Source organism: Lissotriton vulgaris, chromosome 12 (genome assembly GCF_964263255.1).
Source record: "Lissotriton vulgaris chromosome 12, aLisVul1.2, whole genome shotgun sequence".
Lineage (NCBI taxonomy): Eukaryota > Metazoa > Chordata > Amphibia > Caudata > Salamandridae > Lissotriton > Lissotriton vulgaris.
The window spans coordinates 149,844,701-149,872,593 of NC_141700.1; the positions used below are offsets into that span (position 1 = coordinate 149,844,701).

The window sequence follows — 27,893 nt, forward strand, 5'->3', positions numbered from 1 at the left end:
GAAGACGTGATGCCCGCCAAGCGGTGCACACTCGGGGTGGTGAACGGCTCACATTTTGCAGCGCAGGTGTTGTTGGCTGAGTGAGTAACCACAAGAGAAGGATTCCCAAGGTTAGCAAAAATACCGAGTGTTAAGACCAAGTTTGACCAACCAGTCACAGGCATGGAGCAAGGGAAAGAATTCCAACCTGAATTCAAAATAGCGATAATGGGGGCGCCTGGTCACTGAACCAAATTCAAGCCGGCAGGCAGTATCGATTTAACCGGGGCCCGCTACAAAAGGAATGGAAACGATTAAGTATAGATCTCATGGTCTGATAGCCGGCAAAGCTAACAGCACAGAAGAACGCAAACAGTTTGCGCGAGACACTTACTCGTGTGGAAGGAATCAATCAGTCGTTTCCAAAAGAAGTTCAGTCTGTGGATAAGGCGCGGCGCCTTACAGGAGTATTTAAAACAACCGGGTCATGAGGCTGGTGGGTGTGTCCAATGGGGGACTACTATGGAATGCTGGTAGATGTAGTTTGAATATACCACGCTCGCAGTGAAACAAGGGAACACAATTCCACAATTGTCACAGTCTGAAAACATCTAACATATTCCATGAGGGTCAGAATTCATCATGATCAGCACAACAAACCACAAGTAAGAAAATACGGTCTCATTGTATAGTCACACAATTTCAACAATAACATTGCTGCTTGTATAGATGATTCATCACAAAAGCACATCGTGAGCGTATTTACAACACCAATCTAAAGCCTAGAGATGGCACATATTCACAGGTTATAAACAAGACTCTATAATCCCATGACCAGTTTGATCATCGTGTCGGAAAATGACTGTTAGAAACCAAACAACCGTTTGGAATTAGTGAAAAAAGAAGAAACAAAACAGTAAAGGAGTGCAGCACAGCCAAGCTCAACAGCATAGATCGAGAAAAGTTCATAAACTGGCAATTTCGGACATTTCATTCAGACTGAAGTGTTTTTGTTGCAGGAAATGAGAGACCAGGGGTGCTGTCATATTTTTGTTGTTAATTCGCAGACGGAACATATCCCGCATTTGCGGTGCCCTTTGACTGGATTTGCTCCGAAAATTGTACATTGAGAGTCCCTTTTTGGAGGTGGTCTGGTAGATGTAATCATTTCACCAATACTCCTGTTCTTTTTGAGAGCAAAGAGAGGGGCACCTATGTATGACCTCACAATAGAAGGCTCACTATTCACGGATGGTAACAAGTTTTGGCGTCACAATGAACACACGAACTGTAAGACCAAGTATACTGTGTATGCCATACAATGCCCGTGCAAGAAGCTGTACATCGGCAAAACCACGCAGGAGGTCCGCCAAAGAATTATCCAACACCGCTCAAGAATTAACAACAAAAATATGACAGCACCCCTGGTCTCTCATTTCCTGCAACAAAAACACTCCTGTCATGAGTGACATAAGATGGACTGTTCTAGCTGTTATCAGGGGTGGCAGTGGTGACCCTGATCTTCGCCTTTCCCAAAAAGAGGCGTACCTCATACTAAAATTCGACACATCCAACTCCGGTCTGAATGAAATGTCCGAAATTGCCAGTTTATGAACTTTTCTCGATCTATGCTGTTGAGCTTGGCTGTGCTGCACTCCTTTACTGTTTTGTTTCTTCTTTTTTCACTAATTCCAAACGGTTGTTTGGTTTCTAACAGTCATTTTCCGACACGATGATCAAACTGGTCATGGGATTATAGAGTCTTGTTTATAACCTGTGAATATGTGCCATCTCTAGGCTTTAGACTGGTGTTGTAAATACGCTCACGATGTGCTTTTGTGATGAATCATCTATACAAGCAGCAATGTTATTGTTGAAATTGTGTGACTATACAATGAGACCGTATTTTCTTACTTGTGGTTTGTTGTGCTGATCATGATGAATTCTGACCCTCATGGAATATGTTAGATGTTCTCAGACTGTGACAATTGTCGAATTGTGTTCCCTTGTTTCACTGCGAGCGTGGTATATTCAAACTACATCTACCAGCATTCCATAGTAGTCCCCCGTTGGACACACCCACCAGCCTCATGACCCGGTTGTTTTAAATACTCCTGTAAGGCGCCGCGCCTTATCCACAGACTGAACTTCTTTTGGAAACGACTGATTGATTCCTTCCACACGAGTAAGTGTCTCGCGCAAACTGTTTGCGTTCTTCTCTGCTGTGAGCTTTGCCGGCTATCAGACCACGAGATCTATACTTAATCGTTTCCATTCCTTTTGTAGCGGGCCCCGGTTAAATCGATACCGCCTGCCGGCTTGAATTTGGTTCAGTGACCAGGCGCCCCCATTATCGCTATTTTGAATTCAGGTAGGAATTCTTTCCCTTGCTCCATGCCTGTGACTGGTTGGTCAAACTTGGTCTTAACACTCGGTATTTTTGCTAAGCTTGGGAATCCTTCTCTTGTGGTTACTCACTCAGCCAACAACACCTGCGCTGCAAAATGTGAGCCGTTCACCACCCCGAGTGTGCACCGCTTGGCGGGTATCACGTCTTCAGTCCATCACTGTGTGAATTACAGGTATGATTCACATTCTCTAAGGCCTTGCGCTATTCTATTGTTGCTCTAAACATCCCAGACACCCCGGTTTGTCATTGTGCTGAGTACTTCTTTGTATGTTCTTTCAGAATTGACTGCTCACTGAGATTTACCCACACTACGGCAACTTCTGTGCCCCTGTGCAGGTAATCATTTTTCTTTCTTTTGGAGTCAGAGTAGACCGTTATAGTACTATGATATACAATTCTGACACCAACTCCGTATATCTTTACAGATTTACCGTCCCCAGTCCCTGTCCTGAAGAGAACCTACAACATCTAGGTTCGAAACGCGTCGACACTCCCACCCTGTGGCAATCTCAAAGGGTGCCGCTAGGATATAATTTACCTTATCACTTTGGACCCTAGCAGTGCAACCCCATATAAATACTTGACCACAGGTTTTGGTGGACAGGCAGGAACTCCTTTCCATCTATCCCGCCTGTCCCTTGGTTTCATAGTTCTAAGGACTGGTTCTCTCTTCTGTTTCATGCACTAATTTTGCACTGTATATAACTGCAATTTATTTGGATCACTGTATGTTTTACTGTTCTTTGGTGTGTTATTATTTGCTTCGTTTGACTCGTTGTTGTAAGTACTGTACATTTGTACATTTGTATATTTGTAGATACTGTATACATGAACTCACTGTTCTGATGGTTTTTTGTTTGTGCCTGTGTTTTTGAAACTTTGACAATCTCAGTAAAAAAGAAAATAAATTTGTTTGGAATATAAATCCAGTGGTCACGTGGTACATATTGACTGTGTGTCTGTAGAACTTTCTTGTTAATTTTCCTGTCCAGCCAACCTGTTCTGTGTTCCCTGTTGTTGAGATCCGGGCTGGGCAGATGTAGGATCCAAAACCTTCACTGTTCCACAGTTTTGTAAATAGGTCATTGCAATTATAAATCTTCCTGTTGATTTTGTGCACTTTTATGGTTCTCTTTCTGAAACCTAATAAAGTTACTTTGACTTGACTTGAATATATATATATATATATATATATATATATATATATATTTGTATATATATATATATATATATATATATATATATATATATATATATATATAATTTTAAAGCTTAAAAATAAAAAAATAAAAATGTGTATGTATAAATTATTATATTTGTGTGTTTATATTTTTTTAATTGTTTATTTGTTATATTTAGTTAAAATATATAATACATTTAATTTATGTTGTTACAAATAATATTCATATTTAATATATTTAATATATTTTATGTTATATATATTTTTAAATCGATATTTTTGACATTTACATTTTTTCTTTCTGTAGTTTTGATTCAATATTTTTGTACTTACCAGTTTTAGTATAGGGAGTCGATATTTTTGCATTCTATATTTTTTCATCAATATTTTTGTCATCGATATTTTTAACATTGATATTATGTCAGTGAACCCACTTAAATCATTCTCACAGCCAGAACAGCAGAGAAAAACTTCATTTTCTTTATTTCAACACCAGAATTTGAAAGGTAATTGCCAATACTCATGTACATACCCGTCCCCTAACGCTTCATTTCTGCCCACTTGATGGTATTCTAAGCAGTATTGCAAATAGAATATAAAAATCAGTAGAATAATGAACCCACGGAGTATCCAATCCACAGAAGTTGTTTCAGCAACAGTAAATGGCAGCCTCTCCAATTTCTCTATGTGTAACATAGTGTGTTGCATCTTTGCCCGTGCTCTCCACACCACTGGAGTCAAGCTATCCTGTCTGATGACGGCTGATAGCCAGAAACCGGTCCTAGGATGCTTGATTTCGGTCCAGGAAAGACATGGCTTAGCAGTTCGGGCTGGACTGTTCCCATGAGGCACAGGTTCAAGACTGATTTGCATATGGCCATGTCTGAACTGGGGTGGTGTGGAGTGCAAAAAAACTATGGATTTAGGCCCAGATCTCTGCACTGGGGTGAATGTATGACATTGTTCTGCATTCTGTCCATCAACTGTTGTTTTTGCATGTTGTAATGCGGACATGTCATATTGCTGATGACAATTTGTTACTCAGGGAGTACATTCTAGAAGACAGGGCCGCTAAGCCATTATCATCTCCTGCTAGAGCCTTTTTCAAGTTAGCCCTGTCAATCTCGCACAGTCTTTGAGCAGCTTCCTGCTGAGAAACTTTCCATATTTCATTGTATATTGCATACAAGAAGTGTTTTTCACATGGTTTTCGAGAACCCAACAAGAAATCCCATATGTACAGGTCATCTGAAAGAAGGGTGAAGTGTTGTTGCATCTGGGACAGCGTTGAGGTTTTTAGCCATTCAAATCACAACAACCCAACACTGTTCATTGTTACAACCCCAAAGGTTTTGTCTGCACATAACGCAGGTCAGGCCTACTGATCTTAAAGCCTTCGGTGTTACCCAGGAATCGTGTTTGGCATCCCTTAGTATCTAATGACCACGCTAACTATCCCACCCCCAGTTGGGGTCTGATGTATTGTACGTTCCATTACATAGCATGATGTCACGTGTTTCCTCCTGGTAGTTTGTAAACTGATACAAGTTTTCAAAACGAGCGAACGTTGAAATGCATGGTTTGTTCAAATCTTTTATGTTAGCTAAACCAAGACAAGACGTTTGTTGCATAGTAGCATTCAGGAAAATCACTTGTTGGGGTATTAGGCATGCTTAAATAAGGACTTGTTCTCCTGAACCTGCCAGTCTTTTGTCTCCCAAATTGATTTCACATCAATAGCATCCCTCCAAAAGTCAAAACCTTGTGTAGACAGTTGGAAGGTGATGGTGCATGTTTATATTAATAAGACACTGCGTCAAATGTATCATAGTGAACAAAAGGGGGGATGCCTTGGAGAAACACCTGTCAATATGCTATGATGTGTACATCACATCATTGTAGCCCAAGTATAAGAAATACACCTTTTACACACTATACAATTGTAGGACACATGTGAATTTTGTTATCTGTGGAGTAGGCTCAATCCCTTGATTGTGCTTATACTAGGCGTCGACTTATTCAAGTATATTTATCTACAGGCTTTATGAAAATGGCAACCACCCAGTGCCCGTTAAAAGGAGAGACACATCAACCTGGTCTTGAAAAAGATGGTCAATCGTAAATAAACCATCGAAACGCGTGACGCCTAGTATAAACACAATCAAGGGATTGAGCCTACTCCATAGATAACAAAATTCACATGTGTCCTGGAGTAGTGTCTAGAATTCAGGATCTCTGATGTGTACCCATATGACAAATAGAACTGTCTGTTTCTTTCTCTCCTTACATTTCTTTTGAATTGCAGGTTTTTTAAATATTTTGTATGAATTAGTATATCCTTTTCTAGCATAGGACTGATTTTAATATGAAGCGATGTTATTACAGTGGAATGTATTTGTGATGTCCTGTTTTTAACCGTGTATAAATATTTCAAAAATTCTTCCTTTTTTAAAAAATTAAAAGAAAACAATAAGACAATTGTATAGTGTGTAAAAGGTGTATTTCTTATACTTGGGCTACAATGATGTGATGTACACATCATAGCATATTGACAGGTGTTTCTCCAAGGGATCCCCCCTTTTGTTCACTATTGACTAGTACCCTAATCCCCTGGTTTCACGGGGTCTCTCTCGTATTTTTACACACTCAAATGTATCATAACCAGAAAAATAAGCAAACTTCTGAGCAAAGATCTTTGAACTGCGCTGTGGTGGTGTAGGGCAATGTTCCCATTGTGTGTGATTGAAAACAGCATGTGGAGTACTTGCTTTAAATAAGAAATGATGACTGTAATGTTGAAAACAAAATATTTTGTCGCAATTAGATATACCTTCATACAGTTCATCAGACAAAAAAACAGTAGAATGCCCTAGGATTTCTAGCATTTCACTACTGTGTTTACATCCCAACCATCAGAGATAGTACTAGGGGTAACAATGTTATTTAAGGATAGTTTTAACAAGTATGGAATTTGTAAAAGTTCAGTGGGTCCATACACATCTTACGATACCCTATCCCAAACAATCCCACCAGGAACTGGAATAGCCAAAATGTTCCCCAGGGAAAGGTCTCTTCATTACTTGTGTGATGACGAGTGTGGTTTGAGAACCAAATTCACCAGTTGTACAGCAGAGCGTTCTGGGAGATAGAGTACATTGAGAAGCAGGAAAAAGACTGTTACAAAAACAATCCAGAGGACCAGGAAAAGTAACGCAATTGATTTCCAAAGGTCAAACCATAGAGGCACAAAGAAAGTCTTTTCCAGACAAAGATAGAGAACACACAGTCTCTGCGAAACGATAGAGGAGGCGGTGCAGGTGGATCAGATGAATCCGAGCAAAAATCATCAAAGTCGATGAAGAGGCCAGAGGCAGTCCAATCTATTTTTGGCAACTCTCCAGGTTTTGTAGAACTGGGAGAAGACTTGATTTATTGCACCTTAACGTAAACAGGACCTGTATCAGGAATCCGGAGTGAAGTCTGTGTTTCTGTATTAGTTGGATTTACAGTTGTTGTAATAACTGGTATAAGGGATACTTCAGTGTTGGTTACCATAATCTACTGTCAGGAAGAGGATGTTATCAGTTATGAAAGCTGCCATCTGACCTTCCTGTATGGTAGCAAGCGGAGGCAGGTAACTAGAGAGGAGCCCGGGTGGTCTACTGTTGAGAATTGACCTCATGGTGTGGTTTGATCAGAACAATGGAGACAAATCTCTTGTTTTTTTCAGCCAGCAAGAGGGCGGAAGAAGTACAGTTCTGGTACCTTTAACAGCCAGGACAGGTACAGGCGCTCTGCAGGATGGCCCAAATTCCTTCTTGTTCAAAATTTTCTCCCTGACCTTAACTCCAGCCTTTGGGATCCAGCCAGGCCTTGCTGGTACTACCTACACCTCACCAGTGACGGTACATTTTACTTGGGCATTGCTTTGTTTGCCCCGGAAGCTGTTCAGTTCCTGTAAAACAGCCAGACATTAATTTAAATCAAATGGTCTTTCCGCCGCCACTGTGCTGGTTTAGTCTAGGTCTGGGACCACATTTTGACCCCATTGCTCGCACTGATTTTTAGTGCCATTAGTTTGTACGACACTTTAAAATTAGCACAAATGGCACTACACCTCGCGCCAAAGGACGCTGCTGCTTTCTGCCGGCTTGAGTAGACATTCTAATCGAGCGGCAGCTTCCTCAATGGGAATGGCAGATTTCTCAATGGAAGCAGTCGTGACCTGCCAAGACCGCAAGTGATGAGAAATCTCCCCGGGAGGGGGTCTGGACTGTGATTTTTTTCTCAATAGCGCTCGTTAGCTTACTAATGGTCAACCGCTTGAGAGAAAAACTCTGCTTTGCGTCACTTCACAGAGTTTTTCAGAACTATGCACTTCGCCTGGAGTGGGCAAACCTCCGCTGGCGGAGCGGAATTCTTCACCCACCCCGAATGCTAACAGTGTCTCAAGGATTTTTTTGTCACAATTTAACATTGACATTGAGAGTGGCCATGCGCTTGGCAGTGCATGGGATCCTTACCCTGCTTGCGTAATAATTTAATAATTCCCTCAAAAGTCTGATACCACTCTGCTCGAAGGCCATCCAGCCTTGGGGGTCTTGGATGTATTAAATCTTGTATTGCTGCCTTAATCTCAGCTTGTGTGAGTGGTGCCTCAATTAATTGTTCTGTGCCTGTGTGAGCCTACGGATCAATGGTGTTTGCAAAAACATATTTGTGTCTATCTCTTGATGGACAGTTGGCTGCTTGGAAAGTGCCTTATAGTATGAGTAGAATTAATTTGGCATTGTTTATTCACTTTGTCTCCCCGTTCGTTTCGTACAGCTGAGATTGTGGCCAAGGCTCTGGTGCAACACAAGAGATATACTAGCAGTCTCCCAGGCCTGTCCGCCTTCTAGTGAAGTGATTTTCTGTTCCATATGTTTTGTGGCATCTCTTTATCCGCAATTTTATGAAGGATTTTTCCCATTAATTCCTGTTCTTGCATATTCGTATCAGCTCCCAGGACTGGGCTCTTTTGCAGTGCTTCGATCAAGAGTATTAATATCACAATGTAGCGTCTGTCTGGTAGAGGTAACCAGAGATATGACAAAGCCTCTTATAACCACGTTCACTGCTTCCCTTTCAGTGTCCTTATTGGACATTGTTATAATTTTGTCTAAAATATTGTGCTATTTTGTCATGAAGCATGAGGGCACATGCCGTATCCTACAGGATTGCCACTGGAACTCGCCATGTGGGGATCTGGGCCTGGTAGTTCTGACATAAATATGTGAAGTCAGTGCGGACTCATCCGGAAAGGCCCTGCTGGAGTACAGCTTATTTCCAATTTTGTGGGAGTCCATTGGTCGATAAAATGTGATCCAGCCAGCAGTATGTGTGCATTGCCCCTGTGTAATGCAAGTATACCTGGTCCAAGGGATGCTGAGTGTGACGCACTTCTACCAAGTCTACCAAAGTCACAAAGAGATAGCGCAGGAAGTACCTAATTTTTTACTTTATATGTCATGGATTGTGGCATACAATCCAGCACACCATTGAGGATACAAGGGACCTTATTCATGAAAACTGTTGCATCGCTGAGTGAGAACAGCGATGCAACAGTTTTCACTGAGTTATCACTGCGCTCTCCTTGCGACACAATGGATGCGTCATATTTACGTCATATTTACAGTATTACTGACGTATCTGTTGGTGCAGTTGTGGCGGAAGACTGGTGCAATTCCAGCAATGCAGGGGGGAGGGCTATGAGTGCTATGAATATAGCACGGTGTCACCTTTTCGCCTGAAATGAGCCAAGAGTAAGGATTTGACACAATGGCGTCCTAGAAGTGGCGCACTGAAATCTTATAGATTTCACTGCGCCCCTTTTACGAGGCTTGGATGCGGGGGAACGCCCACTCTGCATACATTATACCTGACACAGGTATAATGTAGCGCAGGGGGTTACTAAGTGACGCATCTGCCTAGATGCGTCACTTTGTAAATAGGGCGCAACAAGGTCATTTCTTACGCCACAGATGCATCACGAAAAGTGTTGCGCCAGCTGCGCAAAATGTGTCGCAAGGGCTCATAAATGGGCCCCTAGGTATTTATATACTTTGGGGTCAAGGCATGGGAAATAATCAGTATCATCGATAGTGGGCCGTAGGGACCCACCAGCACGGTGACCCAACTATTAAGCTTACCATGCAGTACAACATATTTCAACCTCCGTGGAAATGACCTTAAATGGTGTCCAGGGTGCAAATCGGATCCCAACCCTCCTAATGTGCGCACTGTAGTGAGCATAGTAGAACATTCCCATCCATTTACGTCTCACTTTTTCCACTTGCTCCGCCAGTAAATATGTCTGCTGGAGGCAGGTCTCCTGTATCCCTGTTCCATGAGCATAAGCTCCCACTCTGGCTCTTTTCACATAGGTAATCATTTTAAGCTGGTCTCCCTTATCTGATGCCCAGTCTGGTCCCCTCCTCACCTGTAATACAACAACAATCACAGCTCCCCTGTGCCACGATGTGGTTTCCTTGTAGCATGCATATAAAACATTGAAAAACATATATTCCTGGACCAATCGGTAGTGGCCATATACACAGAGATAGGCAGACCACCCCCATCAAAAGGCATGCACCTCCTGTGTCACCTGAGGCACCGGAATCCAAATTTAGTAAGAACTATCAAACAGCTAACCAGTCAAATGTCTTTCTCCCCCAACATCAGTGTCATACAATACCAGTGGTCCGCGTAGATTGATCCAATCCCTAGTTTACGTCCTGCTCACGGAGCTCGCTCTAGGATTCACAACAGGTATCCCTGGTGGGATCTGGAGGGCTGGCTCAAGGCCTGATCAGGGAGCACAATAACAGGCTGCAGTGAGCCGCATCCAGGCACCTGGAGAATTGTCCATGGCTCGAGCTTCTGGAGATCTGGGTGAGCTGTTGGTTGACTTTTGATGCCCTCTGCCATGTCGCTTGTCATTTGTGTCTAACCATTCCCATGCTTATGCTGGATCCATGAAAAAGTAGGAGTTGTTATCATGCACAATCTTTAACTTGACCTGGAAGAACATTGTGTACTTCATCTGTTGATCACGGCAAAGTAATTTTACTGCCTCATAAGATTGCCTCTTCCTTTGGCCTGGACAGTGTAATGGGGGAACATATTTTCCTCTGCATCTTCTATGCGGAGAGCCCTTCAGCGGCATGCCTCCTGCAGAATTACATCTCTATCTCTATAGTTCAGAAGTCCGATGGTGACAGTTCTTGGGGTGGGCCCCCGGGGGCGGCACACAAGATGGAATGTGGTTGTGGTGAGCATGCTCAATGGGAAATAGTTTGAGAATCCTCTTGGCTGTAATAATGTTGTGACCCATTTCTCCAGGTAGAGGTCCAGGCATTTCCTCCCCATGCTCTCTTGGAGGCCCACCAAGCAAATATGTTGCTGTGAGATCTACCCTTTGTTTCTTCCACCCTGGATTCCAAGAACTTTGTGAGCTGACTCAGATTGTCTATGATTTGCCTCAGACCCGTCAATGTCTTTTGCGTCTCCTCCTCTTGCCCCCCACCAATGAGACCCTGCCTGTCAACTTACAGAGGTCCGTTGGCTCTAATCCCAGGTCCACCACCATCATGTTCACACTTGTTTCCAGTAATGACCGTCTGTCTTTTATACCCTGAAGCACATCTATCAATGTGGGCAGCCCCTGAGCCTATTCCTGGGCTGGCAAATGACCCGGCATATCTGTCTATGCTTGGCGGTCATGGACCATTTTTGCCTATCCTTTCCCATGTAGCATTCCCACAATGGTAGCACACAGGCTGGTGCAGCAGAGGGCTGCTGTTTCTGATCATTGGAGCACTTGGGCGAATCTGGCCAACTGGTGTCTGCACGAGTGGTCCCGCTCAAAAGTCCATAACACTCACAGCTCCATCCCCACGCTGCATTCCTGCAATGGCATCCCACAGGTCCAATATTGCAGAGGAGTAGCCCCCCAGCAGCCAGCAACACTTAAGCTCAGACTATAGTTGTTAGGGAGCCTCTAAATTACTCCAACGTGATTACATTTTGGGAGAAATCTTCAAGAGAGAAGGCTGTCCAGGAGAAAGTGTGACAGACAATGGGCTATAGTTTGTACCAATCCAGTTTGAAGAATATCTGCAGATCCTTGGAATAAAGCATTAGAGGACTTATCTATACCACCCAAGAGATAATGGTCTGGTGGAGAGATTTAATATGAAGTTGGTGGAGAGTTTACAGTTGGCAGAGTGCAATAACCTGGATGGGGAAAAGAAAGTATGAAAGATGTGGTTTTATAGAACAATGCCACGTTCTTTGAATGGTTTGTCCCCATTGTTCTCCCCAAAAAGAAGGATTTCATGTATGGTGGTCACTCCAGCATGGATGGAAAGGATGGGCAGGACAATGTGGAGTGAACACCATTTGAGAACTAAAGTGACTCAATCTCAAACTAAGTATAGGATTAGACATGATGAAATGTTTACTGGTAATAAAAGGCAATGTATTGTTGGTGAGAAGATCCATGTGTGACTGGAAGTTTCACACAGTGAAGGACTAATGACTGATATGTTCCCAAGAGATTCAAAGAAGTGAAGAACTGTAGTATTGTGATTGATGATGGGAAACAATGGAATATGTAGAAGGTGGTTGTTTGTAATGAAATGTGGAGGAAAGCTCAAAAAGAAAATAACACATTTGTAGCAAGGAAGGTGAAAAGGAGAATACAGTAAAAGGTAAGAACTTCAGATCTCACCCTACAACAGCCTGAAGAAATATAACAAATTTGTGTGTGAAAGTGATAATATGCTGTCTAGAAATTATAATACTGTAATTTTAGGTATTTGAAGTATGTGCAGTGGAACCTCCACACACTTGTTAGTTATAAAATGTATGTATTTTAAGTTCATTGTATCAACATTGTCTATGTAGCTATTGTTTTGGATTATTTTGTATAAGGAAAGGAAATGTGTTAGGTTTTATGTGTTATAGTAGCTCACATAAACTATGTTAAGATCTTTTCCTCATGTCCTTTCTGGAATATGATGTTTGTTCCAGAATCTTGGAGTGAGAAATCTTATGAGATTCTAGCAAGTCAGTTACCTAGGACTAGATGTAGGTAATTTAGATTTACCGATTCTAAAATACCGAATTTTACAGATTCGGTATTTTAGAATCGGTAAATCTGATGTGGGTAATAATTCGGTATTTTTTACCGAATCGGTAAGATTCGGTATTTGCTGTTGAATCATATGGGCCTTCAGTAAAAATACCGAATACCGAATTGCAAAGGGGGACAAGGTGTCACTTTGACACCCTGTTGCACCCCTGTAACTGGCTTGTGCGCCATGTGGCACACATACATGCCCTTAGGGCATGTCTGTGTGCCACATGGCACAGGTGTACATGCACAGATGTGCATGTACACAAGAATTCGTTATTTACCATGCAATTGTATTACATGGTAAATAACGAATTCTAAAGGCACTTTGACACCCTGTTGCACCCCTGTAACTGGCTTGTGCGCCATGTGGCACACATACATGCCCTTAGGGCATGTCTGTGTGCCACATGGCACAGGTGTACATGCACAGATGTGCATGTACACAAGAATTCGTTATTTACCATGCAATTGTATTACATGGTAAATAACGAATTCTAAAGTCCCTGTAGCACTGTTAGAAGTGCTAACTATATAGGAAAATACAGATTCTGTAATTTTACCGATCGGTAAATTTACCGAATCGGTAAAATTTACTGATTCTGTAATTTTACAGAATCGGTAATTTTACCGATTTGGTAAAATTACCGATTCGGTAAAATTACCAAATCTGTATGTTTTCAGTGCCCCTACATACCAATGTCAAAATACCGGTCGGAAACGGCCAAAAATCAGTATTTTCGACCGATTCCGACCGGTATTTGGACACCTACATCTGGCCCTAAGTGCCTTTGTTTGCCAGGGTGTATTACTAGTGCACTTTTCAATAAATCTTCATGAAGATTTTGTACTCGACCTATTGGCTTCCTAATGTGCAGGCCCCACTTGATCTGATGATGATGATGTTCAGCAAACAAATATTCCCTTTGTCTGAGATGGGCAAAAGGAAGGTTAATGGATAAACTGCTGTTAATAACTTGGCTGCATGGTCTACAAGAGATTTAATTCATGAGGGCTTTAGTATCCCCAGAAAGAACAGTACATGCAGGTGACAGATTCGAACCCCTTGAGAATATCAACTATCTCAATCTTTCATAGACTATCCAAGACTCAACTATTTCTACTGGTTCAGATCTAAAACAACTAGTAGCAGATTGGTTGAATAACCTTAATGACTCATATCCTCACTGCTAAATGGACCTACATTTTGTAATTTCTATAAAGGTGCTACTGTTTCTTTGTAATAAAAGAAGCACAATATAAGATTATCTTTAGATACCGCTCTTTCAACAGGCAAGTGTTTTAATGGAAGGGTATCTTGTCTGGTCGTGCCCCAAAATCCTTCCCCTCTGGGACAGGTCGTTTCCAAAGGTAGGAAGACCCCTTATGGCTATCCTACAAACATTTCCTAAAAAGTGCCATTTAAGGCATATAGATTTCTTTCAAATTTCAACAATTAGGGTTAAATCCTCCCACGTTGGAAGAATGAAGCTCTGCCAACCTTTAAATGTGGTTGGACGCTGCCCGAATCCTGAGGAGCGGTAAGGGGACTGCTCTTTGTGAATGCTGGCATTTAATACAGTCGATCTAGGCTAAATGTCTGGAAGCAATCTAATCCCTTTGAAGATTCCAAATGTCAATTGCATTGTTTGTAGGTACTTGGGTCATATTCCAACAAAACTACTCGGTTTTTTCCATCTCTGCATCCCTATCACATGTCCTAAGTCTGGCAAACAGCTACTCAAATCAGATTGGGTGTGTATAATTACCATGGTCGAGGGCCAGTTATCTGGACTCCATGTTTTATTTGTTGTCTGATAATCTGAGATAAATAATGCACCTATCCCATTCAAATACCTTAGGTTACCTAATATGTCTAATGTCTTCTTGAAGCCATATCATGTTTTATATTTCTTAGTGTACATAAATCTGTCTTAATGAGTGTTAGTTAGTGTTTATTATCTGGAGATAAATTGCCTGTATGACTTGCATGATTCCTACAAATAAAGGTGTTAAAGATATGTCTCAATATGATCTGGTGGTGAAGTTCAAATGTGCTGCAGTGGGTGAGATATGGTCTAGTGCCTAACATGTCAGCTGTGGGATAAGGAAACCTAGCCTCTCATCCATGGCTGCCCTGGATAAATCACTTTATCCCTCTGTGTCTCTCTCAGGCAAAGCCTGGAAACACTTAAACACAAGAAAATTGTAAAATTGTCTTTTTTTAAAGAAATATAGATATTACAAATATATTTGTCCTTTCTTTTCTTCTACTCGGGACCGAAACAATCTTCAGTAGTCCGCTCTCCTGACGAAGACGTGAGAGAAGTGACGGTAGGACCCAGCAGCTACATCTACCTGCCATGTCCGGTGAGATCCCACCACGCCTCCTACACATGGAAGAAGGATGCTGCCAAGCAGTACGCATGCACCATGGATGGCAATGCTTGCCTGCTACGCTTTGGACAGGACGCGCCCCTCGAGCCCGGCCTATTCACCTGCAGCGCCACAGAGGAGGGGGTGAAGGCGGAGATGACTCGCTACAGACTCTTGAAAGCTGGTGCAGCTGGTATCCCGCAGCTGGCGCTGATGCCCGCAGTAGTCCTTCAACTTATTGCTATTTCTGCTGCCTTTGTTTAGCATGCTGCTCTAGAGGGCTGCCAATCACACTGCCCACTTATGCACTATACCCCAATATCCCAAGCTCTCCAGAGAGCCGAGCTCGCACCAAGACATGACTGCTGACGCAACACCTCCAGTCAGAATATGAAACTCCAACATATACAAGATAGCACTTCTCCAATCATCTACATTTTTTAATGCAATGGCACATATTGGTCATAGTTCATTTTTCAGACGTGACAACATATCTCAGATGTGAGCGATGGCTCTTTTTCAGATGTGACGGTTTTACATAGACAGGTTCTTCCAACATGGCAATGCTTTTTGAGACACAACGAGGCATCTACTGCAAGGCCAAATCCCACACGTGAAGACATAATGCTCTTCAGACATGATAACACAATGACGTGTCTTCTCAAACAATAGCACCTCTTAAGAAGTGACATTTTTTGGAATTGATGAAACACCATGTCATTATTTAACTATCTTCTGATATGGTCACATAAATCATGACAGCACAACATCATGTACAACAAAACAAAACACAAAGAAGATAGAGTTTTTGACATGACAAGACATTTGCAAATAAAGAACATATCTTAAGGTATAATGGCACCTCTCAGATACAGCAACAAGAGTTTGACATAAATCTTCAATCAACACAACTTTAGACACCACAACCTATCTTTAGCGATGACTAAACATCTTCTGGCTTGATGACACATTTTAGATATAAAGACTTTAGATATGACAAGACATTTTCAATCAAATGAAACGCCCTTATGCTTTATGAAACCTCTTTGGACAATATAGGACAATATAGCACATCTTTAGGTATGATCACACATCATCTACTTTGCCACTCAACTTATATGCACTGTAAAACTGAAATCAATTTTCAGAATAATTATAAATGTTTGGACACAATGAGATATCTAAGGTTGCCACCTCTTCAGACACAAAAGGCATGCTTTCAGACATGATGACACACATCAGACATGGCTTCCTGAAATCTACAATTGGGTAGAAGAACTAAGTATATTCGTCACTAGTGATGGAATTTTTTTACATTTTAAACTCCTGCTCCATTAGGAAAGCAAAGTTCACTTTTTAGAATGCCCTGCTGCCTTCACAATTTGGGGGAGGTTCAAACATTTAATCTGTTGTGGTACTTTATTGAATTCCAACTTGTATTTATAGCGTCTACGCATGTCTCCACAGTTTCGCCCCACTCATTCATATCAGCAGCTCGGACTAATTCCTATATTTTCTTCAAAGTCTTCCTGCCAAATATTCACTTTTATGTGTAATTCCTTCCTCTTCGGTGTTTCTCTGACCGGCAGCTTCTGCTCTCTGTCATACCCTTTGTCATTCCCTTTGCCAAAGCTCTGCATTTTCTGTCAGGCTTCTGTCATTGTTTGCAGTTCCTGCACCCTTTAAGGACATTTGTCACTGCGCCTTCGTAGTTCCTACTCTGTCAGTTCCCATCATGTTTTGCGATTTATCCAATGCCAGTCTGTGTCATCCTTTGCAATTCCTGCAATGGCAGTCTTTTTCATCCTTTGCGATTCCTGCAAGCCTGTCTTTGTCATCCTTTGCGATTCCTGCAATGCCAGTCTTTTTCATCCTTTGCGATTCCTGCAATGCCATTCTTTTTCATCCTTTGCAATTCCTGCAATGGCAGTCTTTTTCATCCTTTACGATTCCTCCAATGGCAGTCTTTTTCATCCTTTGCTATTCCTGCAAGCCTATCTTTGTCATCCTTTGCGATTCCTGCAATGCCAGTCTTTTTCATCCTTTGCGATTCCTGCAATGCCAGTCTTTTTCATCCTTTGCAATGCCAGTCTCTGTCGTCCTTTGCAATTCCTGCAATGCCAGTCTCTGTCATCCTTTGCAATTCCTGCAATGCCAGTCTTTTTCATCCTTTGCAATTCCTGCAATGCCAGTCTTTTTCATCCTTTGCGATTCCTGCAATGCCAGTCTTTCTTTGTCATCCTTTGCAATTCCTGCAATGCCAGTCTTTTTCATCCTTTGCGATTCCTGCAATGCCAGTCTTTTTCATCCTTTGCAATTCCTGCAATGCCAGTCTTTTTCATCCTTTGCAATTCCTGCAATGCCAGCCTCCGTCATCCTTTGCAAATCCAGCAATGCCAGTCTTTTTATCCTTTGCAATTCCTGCAATGGCAGTCTTTTTCATCCTTTGCAATTCCTGCAATGCCAATCTTTTTCATCCATTGCAATTCCTGTAATTCCAGTCTCTGTCATCCTTTGCAATTCCTGTAGTGCCAGCCTCTGTCATCATTTGTGATTTCTGCAGTGCCCTCTGTTTGATCACCCTCCTGGGCATCTCTCCCCTCTCTCTCCTTACCTACCAGACTCTTTGCACTCTCTGCTATTACCCTTTCATTCAGACTCCTTCAGCCTTTGCTGATTATGCCCAGTACCAGATCAGTTGCGGCCCGTGCAGGTAGGAGGGGTGGGCCGTTGGGGCTGGGTTGGGGGGGATTCGACAGATGACCACGAGGGAAAATTAAATAAATAATTAATTTTCCTTCATCATCTTCTGTCCAAATCCCCCCCCTCCTCCCCCCCACCCGGTCTCACCGCTCTTACCTGCGCGGGCCGCGGCTGTACCAGATCATAGTTATATTTCCTGTTGTTTCTGTCGCACCATCATGCTGACACTCTTTTCAATACCTTAAAAGTGACTTCATTGCAAAGGAAGGAGATAATTCAAAATTCATGCATCCCCGGCCACATTTTCTATACACTCTGTTATGTCTCTGTCGTTATTTAATACTTAACCAATATAACTCTCTCCACCATCTAAACAAATGTAAGCCCCTTGATGTTGCTCGATTTCACCCTTTCTCATCTCCAACTCCTTACTGTTTCTTATTCACTACCTTCCATTGTGTCCAGGTCCACCAAACTGTTACCTCCTCTTTTTCTAAATCCGCTCTACCTGTGCTCTGGCAACCTGGAGATACCGATCTCCTGGCGAGTCCGCGCATTGTTGGGTCAATTCTGACGATACAGCACTCTCTCAACTTTCTACATATTTTCTTCAACTTAACAGACCTTATATTATCACCCACACCTTTGACTTTCTACTGCCACCAGAAAGACCCTCCCCAGATGGAGTTCTCACTCCAGCCACTTTTAAGAACCTGGGCAAAACGGATCCAACCGCATACCCCGCCAGCCAGACCACAGATCCTCCACCTATGACAAGCCCTAGTTTCTACAGTATCTTTTCTTACTACATGCACTTCAGAGCTCTTGATAATAGAGCGTCCAACGTTGAGTGTCCAAAGTGTCCAAATTTCTTATTTCTTTTGGCCGTGCTTTTTGCTCCTTATTTAATGCCAAGAAGAGCCCTGAAGGTCTCGTTTGTCTCCTGTTACCTTTTCAAGAGCACATTACCTGTGTACCTCTTGGACAGAAGTCAGCCCTTACCTCCTTTGACATAGGTCTGCCTAGTTATCTTGTCTTCTGGCTGTTCATGGCAGACCTTGAGACTTCATTGCTTTCCCGATCCTAAACGAATGTATGCCAAACACTTTAGAGACCCCACATTCTACAGTTTTCTTTGTGCCTCTTCATCGTATTAAATCTATGGCTACTCTCTTTGTAAATGACGGCGCCTTCTTTGATATCTGTGCTAAACTTGTACCATTTTCTCTTTTGATCTGTTTTACATTTTCGTACCTTCATTTGCTTCCATTTTCAAGACTTGATGACTTCAACTAGCTATAGGTCCCTCGACGTCCTTTGCACATGCCTTCTCCCAGGGCTTTAAGTAGGTTAAAAAAACTGGGGGTGGGGGTCTCTCAAAGGGGTGTGGCCGATATATTTAAGGTTGCGGCTTAAAAACAGTGATCTACAAATCTGTTCTTAGCATGGTGTACTACCTGACTGGTATTTTGCTGCTTCTGTCATTGCATCCAGATATAGAATACAACAAATTACATTATAACCTACAACAAGCCATGACTATTGGCTTTGCCAATGGTTGTTAGTTGCATAAGACAAGTAAGCAACAGCTACGAGTTTGTTGTATATAATTTTGAAAATGCTTCAGCTCTGAAATGATGAGTCTGCCAAAGAACGATAACGAGTCTCTTTGAAGTTACATCAAAGGCAGTGAAGGGTGGTGCTGCTGCAGCTAAAGATTTGAGAGCTAAAATGGAGGGACCGCTAGGGAACCATATCAGCTGCTGCTTTTTAGAAATGCCAATGCTGAGCACTGGCAGGACCTGGCCCACTGAAAGCCTTGCCTTTTCCAAAACTCTGAACGTTCCAAAAAACATAGTCATGTACACTGAAGGAAACGCTGTCGTCCACTCATATTTGCGTGCCAACTTCTCCGGATCTAGTCATACCCTCCGGATTTCTATTGTTACTGCTTTACCTCAATGTTAATCCCACCCCTTCTTTCTCGACTAACCTTCTAGAATTCCACAGCCACATTATAATCACTAGTGCTCAAAGCCCCTGGAATACTTCACATACAAATTATGGCTGCTAATTTGCCTGATGTGGAGGCCAGCACTGATTGTTCTAAAGTAATTCCTAGCAAGACACTGACAGCATCATCCTCATATTTTCTCACCCTTGAGGATCCTTCCCCACTTCTAGCCGCAGTATATGAAGGCGTCTATTCATCTGTATAAGTTATCCCTTGTTGATGTAGCTAGTGAGCCCTCAAAATGGCTGCAGAGCCTTCTTCCTCTCACTGTCAGAACGTCCGGTGGAACCAATAAAGTACGGCTCAGTGCCATATCAGTCAACTCACCGAATCGCTATCACTGCCAACTAAAGTGTTTGCCGTACTCTATGGACATAAAGATACGACTCGTAAATGTCCTCTGTGATCTCCGCCTGAGTGCGGACATAAAGATATGACTCGTAAATGCTCTTTGTGAATTCCAAAAGTTGTAAACTCATTAGTTTGGTCCATGTTTAGACCAAACGTCTAAGTTTACCTTTGCAAATCGGGCTCAAAGTTTTTACGGTGCTGTTTACCGGAGACTATATATCTCTGGCTCTGAACAGAGTTTTTAATCCAAGCTACACAAATATTAGTTTTGCTAATAGTTTCAAGGACATAGTGATCTTTTGTTGTTGTGGTGTTTATTATGCTGCCCACTGCCACACTATCTTGGACAAACGTGAGCTTTTGATAGTATAGCTCTAAGGGTCAGACTGGGACAGAAAATAGGCCCGGACAGCAAAATAAAAGTGGCCCCCATTAGTGAACCTGATAGCTATAAAAAGAGGCCAACTGGTACAGACACTTCATATATGTGTTTTGCAAGGAATGGGAGACTGCATTCATTTCTGTTTGCTGCAAGCAATGTTTGTGGTAATATTAGGCAAATCTGGGACCAGTGATACCCTAAATCATGCTGTTAGACTTCCAAATTCATCTAACAGTATCTTGGATACACTCTTCTCCTTTGCTTTGCCTACAAATAGAAAATTGTTGCCGTAGTGCAGAACATGCCCTGATCCCACGCGCCTCTTCGCTGCCCATTTCAGGAACGTGCTAAATATAAAAAAACATGTCTGGTTTGTGGCAAAACCAATGGTAATTGCAATGGTTATGGCTGTGACTTCCGTATTGTACATCCTTAAGATGTAAATCATCTGGATGCACAACCCATAAACCAAAGGCTCACCACTAAAGATTACATTTTGCCATTTCTGGCCCCACCCCATACAAGTTCGTCATTTCACCACCCTATTCAGTTCAGAATAGTTCACAAAGCATTGGACTGATTAATACGATCATTCACTCAAGTAGCAATTGCACTTTCTTTAGTACTCAATTAAAAGGGGGAACAATCAACTTGTGCAGTAGTACTTGTGTTATTGGGTCCACCATTCTCCCTTCTTTTACCTCTCTCATCAGCTTCAGTCACACCCCCTACCCTTGTTCCCTCACTAACATCAAGTTCACAGCCCATCTGCCTTGCTTCATCCCTTTGGTGTGTGTCCAAACCCGAATTCACTCTTCCCTCATACCTTTGCTTGGGCCAGTGTTGGATTGAGATTAAAAATCAGCCCGGGCACGCTAAAAAAAGGGGGAGCCCACATTTGCATATTGCCTTTCCACAAAACACTGCTTCGGTGAAGTTTTAGAAAAAAGAAGGGGGTGTGGTCTCTGACAGAGGCATGTTAACTTAACTTTACTTAGATTTTTTAAACAATGCACGGATTAGTTCATACTGGTGAAACACACCTTAAAACACGTGAGGCCACTTCTGCTCAGTCCCCCTGCCCCCGCTCAATATGCATATATTAATTGGCCGGCCCAGCGAGAGGAAGGGAGAGACACCTCTGCCTGTTGATAAAAGAGAGGTAATGGGCGCCCATCTGTCTCAAGAAAGGCCACTCAGACACCCACTCGGCCGCTGGTGGCATCCAAGCACAGACACTGTCCAGATCGGCCCCCCAGGCTAACTAAAAAAGCCGCCCACAGCTGGAACTCAAATACCGGTCCCTCGGCCATTGCCCACATTACCAATCCGACCTTGGCTTGGGCATGTATATGCACTTTGTGGTACGCAGAATCACTGAACAGGTTGTTGCTTCCCCTGTACTGCGCCCACATGTGTTTGAATTTACATGGGAACTTGTTACATGACCCCTTGTAAAATGGCTTGCACGCTGCCCTACAGCCCCAGTCATTTGCAACTGTGTCCCCCTCCTGGGGTGGGATATGAAGGATAGGCTGTGTAAGGCACGGGTAGGCAAACACATACGCACTGATATCTATTTTTGATTTTATCTGCCTGTTGTTCAATTTCTTTTATCCTTTGTAAAGGTTTTTATTAACCAGACAATACAATACAAACGCACTGCCACCATTGGCCTCTGTATGCCATCTGCTGGAGTCAGTGGCCATCTCTGTATGACCCCTCAGGCTCCACTGATTGAGTCTGTCATTCTCTCAACCATACCTTGTTGTTGTAATGGAGACAGACACCCTGGATCCTAGCCTGAGCTCTTGATCATGTTCATGTTTGGTGTCTGCGTGGATCTCTTCACACAGTATACACTAGAATATACTGGGCACGCAGTGGTCAAAATGTCTCTCTTAAGGGTAACCCTAGGCCTTTTAGCTAACTCTATTTCCACAGTTTTGGACTATTCCTTGTATTACATCTTCCTTTGTAATAATTTAAAAACTTCCAGAAAGTTGCACGTCTAGATTTCTTTCTGTCGCTTTATAACGGATGTGCTTGGATTTTTATGTCTTCACGTTGCTCTCTGTTTTCTCCACAGACACTTTCTTAAGGGTGTTCTCAGTATTATTTTTATAGCTAGTATCTTCTTGTTCATTCTCTGCTCCTACCACCTTCTTTCCTTGTGTCTGATGCTTCACCCTTTTGAAGGTATTCGTTGTCGAGCCTCTTACGGTTCTCTCTCTGTTCCCCTCTGTGTTCTTGGTGTTGCTCTAACCTCAATCGACCCTTTAACCTTGACTTCAAAGCATGTGTGCCCTGATTCCCAGCATGTCTTTTGTTATGATGGGTCAGTTGGCTGCTCTGCTTTCCTACCTCCTTGCTTTCCCTCAATGTCCGTCCTCTATTTCTCTTTCCTTCTCTCTTCTCCCATAGTCGCCACCATTGACCATGGTACTTAGGGGCATATTTGCGAGAACCTTGTTAAAATTATCGCTGTTTTAGCTGCAGGAAACTGCCGCTAAAACTGCGATAATGGGCTTGCTAATATGCGTTATAGATTTCCAATAGAAGCCCAGGTTAGATGTCCTGCATCTAACCTGGGCTTCTATTGGTATCCTCTCCGGCCACCACTATCACAGCTTCAGCTACCTGTATTTTGGTGTGCTCTTGTCTCGTCTGCCATTACTCTCCTTTCCTCTCCTCTCATGTTCTCTCCTCTCCTCTCTTCTCTGGTCATCTCTCCCCCTAACTTTCTGTTCTGCCTCTTGCTGCCACGCATACCTACGTGCATCTGGTGGTCCCCTTCGCCGTTTCTTGGGCAGGCCACTCCTCTTTGTCTTCTCTGCCTCTTTATTTAGTGGTGTCGCCCAAGTCTTCTCACCTTTTGTCCTTCTTTTCACCACTTTGCCACATCCATTCTGAACTTTCCCAGTGCAACACTCCACATCTGTAGGTCCTCTAGAATTTACATAACAATAATCGAGTACTTTAAAACATGGCAACTTGTATATCAAAGTTTGAGCCAAAAAGGGTTAATTGATATATATATATATATATATATATATATATATATATATATATATATATATATATATATATATATATATATATATATATATATATATATATATATATATATATATATATATATATATATATATATATATATATATATATATATATATATATATCTCTCTAAACAAATGCACCTTTCTGTGTCACCAGAGTGCCTAGGAACAGTAGAATAGTATTAAATGTGCTACAGCAAGGACAAGGCACACCAGTAGCCCTCACGCCTGGCAATCCCTGCTTGGAATCTATTGCTCAAAGCAAAAAGGCTATGAGACCTCCAACTTTAGAGGCAGGTGGTTCTATATATATATGCCAGATAAGAATATGAATACTGCTGGGATTAGCGAGAGCAGATGGGGGTGTGAGGAAATAGTAGATAATGGCAGATGGTTGAATGGGGCAGTTAAGGGGCTGGATAGGTGGAGCAAGTGGTTGTGGAGAGTGTGTTTACCATGAAGCATTGCACTGTTAGTACTCTTTGGGCATTATTTGCCTTGTGGGGTATATTTGTCTGCAAGGTAGATAAGATTGTGAACGTATAGGGATGTGTATGTGATGCTGAAGTTGTTTTATTTGGGAGTCACGATTTTTTGAGGTGTCAAATCCTCAACAGCTGTAGATTTACTCACTCCTGCAACCAATTTGGAAGTCGTATACTGGACATCTGGAGTGAGCAAAGATCAAAACTTTTTTAAACTCCTAAATGAGAGGGAACCAGGGCTTCGGAAGTGTTTTGAAGCAATTAAATGCAAAAAATGAATTTGCTTTGCTTATAATTATAAGGGGTTTGGAAGGTGTCCTAGTGCTATCTTCTCATGCACTGCAAAGGAGGGTTAGTGGTCACACAAGTCTTAAAATGAGGTACCAGGATTTTTGTGGAATGTATAAAATGGGCAGTTAGGCCATACCACATCTCCTCATACACAGAGATTTCACGTTGATGCCATTCCGACAAACTATACGATCAACACTGGATTTTGATGCCCATGGTGGATGCAGGCATATCCGTGTGACCTCTACTTTTTCTCTGACTTGTAAAGTGTGTGGCTTTAGAATATTGAGCCACTGAAATGCCAAGGGGGAAGGAAGATCATGGATGTGCAACCCCTGGGTGTCCAGTATGGACAGATCTGTGCCAGATCTACAGGACATTCATATGAGAAACAATGGATAAGACAAGGGATATTGCATAAGGAAGTGAGAGTTTGTATATGTAGGGAAGCCCCCTGGACTGATGATGGGCTAGGATAGAGGACTGACTTCCGGTGGCCAAGAAAGAGTAGAGAAATTCAGAGCTGCACTGGCCATGGCCTATCCTGCTATCCATAAGATGAAGGAGAGAGGGGAGGCTTATGATCATATTGGTGGTTGTTGGCGGAGGAGGATGCGTGCGGCTTTGCCCATTGTATAATGTACTGCAAAGATGGCACAGGATGGGCAGAAACAAGACTGATCTTCCAAAACTTTGGTTTTCTGAAGTTCAGAGGCACGGATGAAGTCCTTCCAGCCCTTTAAGTTCATTCAGGGGCCGATCTAGCTATTTCGCCAACTATCACAATATACCACGAACGGTACACGGCACCTAATACTTGCCTTGATGTCCAACCCACAGCGATACCATAGGAATACTGCCCTGCAGAGCACTCAATTTACAATAATACAACAGAGCACTGCTCTATAATCAGTCCAGTTTCTCCTTCTCAATAAAACTCTGCATGCTTTTTGCATTACACCCAGACAAAAACAAACTGCACTAAACCAGGGTAGACTGTCAGGATTACCCTAGGAATGCACAACTAAATTGTGTCCAGCTCAAACATTCCCATAAATACAGCACTAGACTGTGTTCAATCCCCTGCATTGCCAAAGCGACTTTTATTTTTCACATATATTTGTTGAGCTTCCAGCCAAAAATGCTGCACAGAGGTTGCATCAAATGGTACATAACAGCTTAGCAATGCGTCTTAACAGATGGTTCTGACTTGAGAGAGGGTTTTGTATCAAGTATGAGTTGAACAGTGAAGCTGCTTCTGTTGATAAGCATCAGGAAGTACAGGAAGAAAGTGCCTCTATCCTGTCAGATAACCTCGTTGATATCTGTTTCTTGCAAGGCTACACAATGAACATGTAGAGTTTGCTTGCTTTGAACCAATGGTAGTGAGAAGAAGATGTCATGGGGATAACGAAAGAGGATCTTGCTTTTGTGAGTAGTATTAACTCAATGTTCCATGCCAAAGTGTGAAAAATTCTGTAGTCTAGCAGGAAATATTTTTAGGAGCAATGGACGAGGGGAGGCATTTGATTACCGTTTTATCACAGGGGGCTATTAAGTTGTGTGTAGTTCGTGGCTGAAAATGCTCAAAAGTGTGTATAGAATCCACAGACGTGAGGAAACAAAAGGAGATGTGAGTGCCATCAGCAAAGAGTTAGTAGAGAATACTGGATGAAGGGATGGCATTACCACAGCAGCTTGGTTATGTGGAAGAGTTTGTGGCATAGGATTGAGTCTTAAGCGATACCGAATGGGCAGTGAGGTGGGAGTAGAGATGAAGGATCACTAATACACGTTAGAAAGCCATCGAGAGGACTCCTCGCCCATTGGAATCCAAGGACAACACCGTCATTAATAGAATGTCAAGATCGAAAGACCTCAGAGATATCAAGCCGGGCGTGTATGGATGGGAGATGCTACTGGTGGATAAAGGTTATGAAATTGGACATGTCAGTCATTTCTCAGTTGAGTGCATTAAATGGGACCCTTTTACAGGGAATTGCAGAGATTGGGGTGTTGAGGTACTGTCCGCAAAGACACAGATGGGTTGATAGTTTGACAGGCTGTCCCTATCATTTTTGGGAGCACAGGCATTAGTGGTGTTGAATTAAGAGTGGTCGATAACAGAAAGTATGAACAGGATGGGTACAAGAGCTACCTAGAGGAGTGTGCACTGTGAGATGGTTATTTAAGGGGTAGCTGTATAGGTTGGATTGCCAAATTAGGTCAAATACAGCTGCGAGGTGGAAGAGAAGGTCGAAAGAGACAAGTAAGTTGATCAAAGAACTCAGTAGCACGTGTCTCCAACCTGTCGATCAGGAGCTACTGGTAGCTCGCTTACACCTTCAGAGTAGCTCGCAGATTTGAATTACTTTTTAAACAAGGCTGGTTAAATAAAGTGTTGCATTTTCCCTTTAAAGTTAATGAAGCCTGTGTTATTTTAGTAATGCCCCTTTAGCTGCAGACAGCAGGCCCTGATAATGATCAGTGCTGGACTATGCTTTATGAACCAGGGTGGGACACAGAGGCAAAGGACTGATGTATTTAACTCTTAAATAAAAATGTATGCCAACTCAATATGGGAGCATGAGAACAAAATGTTTCTGAATGCTTTTAAATGGGAGAAAATGAAGTTAGCCTAATGATTGTGTTAATGTTTCATTTTAATTTGCTCCTATTTCAAAGTATCACATTTACACACAGCAGGCCTCTTGCTACCAGTCGCCAGTAGACACTACATATTTATAACTGAAAAAAATAGCTATTTTTTAAGTCAGGGACATTTAGAATGCAGAAAAATGCTCCATATTATGGAGCATTTTTCTACACGTTAAATGTCTCTTGTTAAAAAAAATGGTTGTTTGTTTGTGTTATACATGTAACGGTGCCACATATGGTGAAAGGTGTATGCTGTTCCACAAGTACATACGACACAGGCTCTCAATTACCAATATACGTTTATTCTATTCACACATACATGCACATTTATACTTCTCCACAGACCACGCTCTCATTGACACACATGACAGCCCTCTCACAGTGCCCCTAGTCTAGGTATTTTTTTCAAATCATAGTATCTGGCTCTATGGACATTAGGCTTAAAGTCAATGAAGCTGGGAGTGGGTTTGTCTGGTAACAGTGCACAAGTTGCTTTGCCCTTACTAGCTCTTGATGATTTTCACTCATCAGAAGTAGCTCTTACTACAGAAAAGGTTTGAGACAACTTCTATAGGTTGAGTGGTGCAGAGGCAATTCGTAGAGCCCGAAAATCACTTACAGCTTCACTGGAAAGAAGTGAATACATTTGCAAAATGGTACAGCTACGTGATGTATACATATGAAACGGAGTGACAGATTTCATGGTCCTGGAGAACTGGTAGGTTTGGGTGTGGAACAATGCTCTATGGTCAAATAATGCTCTACGGGGTGTAAATTCACTGCATTAGCATCAGTCCACTGAGCTACTGTCTGTTGAATCTACAGCA

The 27,893-nt window shown here is 42.3% G+C and overlaps 1 protein-coding gene across 2 annotated transcripts in view; it reads left to right on the plus strand.

The window, feature by feature from the left end:
- Positions 1-15,900, plus strand: part of LOC147673720 (semaphorin-7A-like) — a 236,386-nt gene extending 220,486 nt beyond the window's left edge. The window contains exon 14 of one of the 2 annotated variants that reach the window (XM_086947636.1): positions 15,044-15,900. In XM_086947636.1, the coding sequence (XP_086803762.1) occupies positions 15,044-15,387 (344 nt within the window). In that variant the 3' untranslated portion in view covers positions 15,388-15,900. The remainder of the gene's footprint in view (positions 1-15,043) is intronic. The other variant, XM_086947637.1, reaches the window with a different exon arrangement.
- The last annotated feature ends 11,993 nt before the right edge of the window (positions 15,901-27,893 follow it).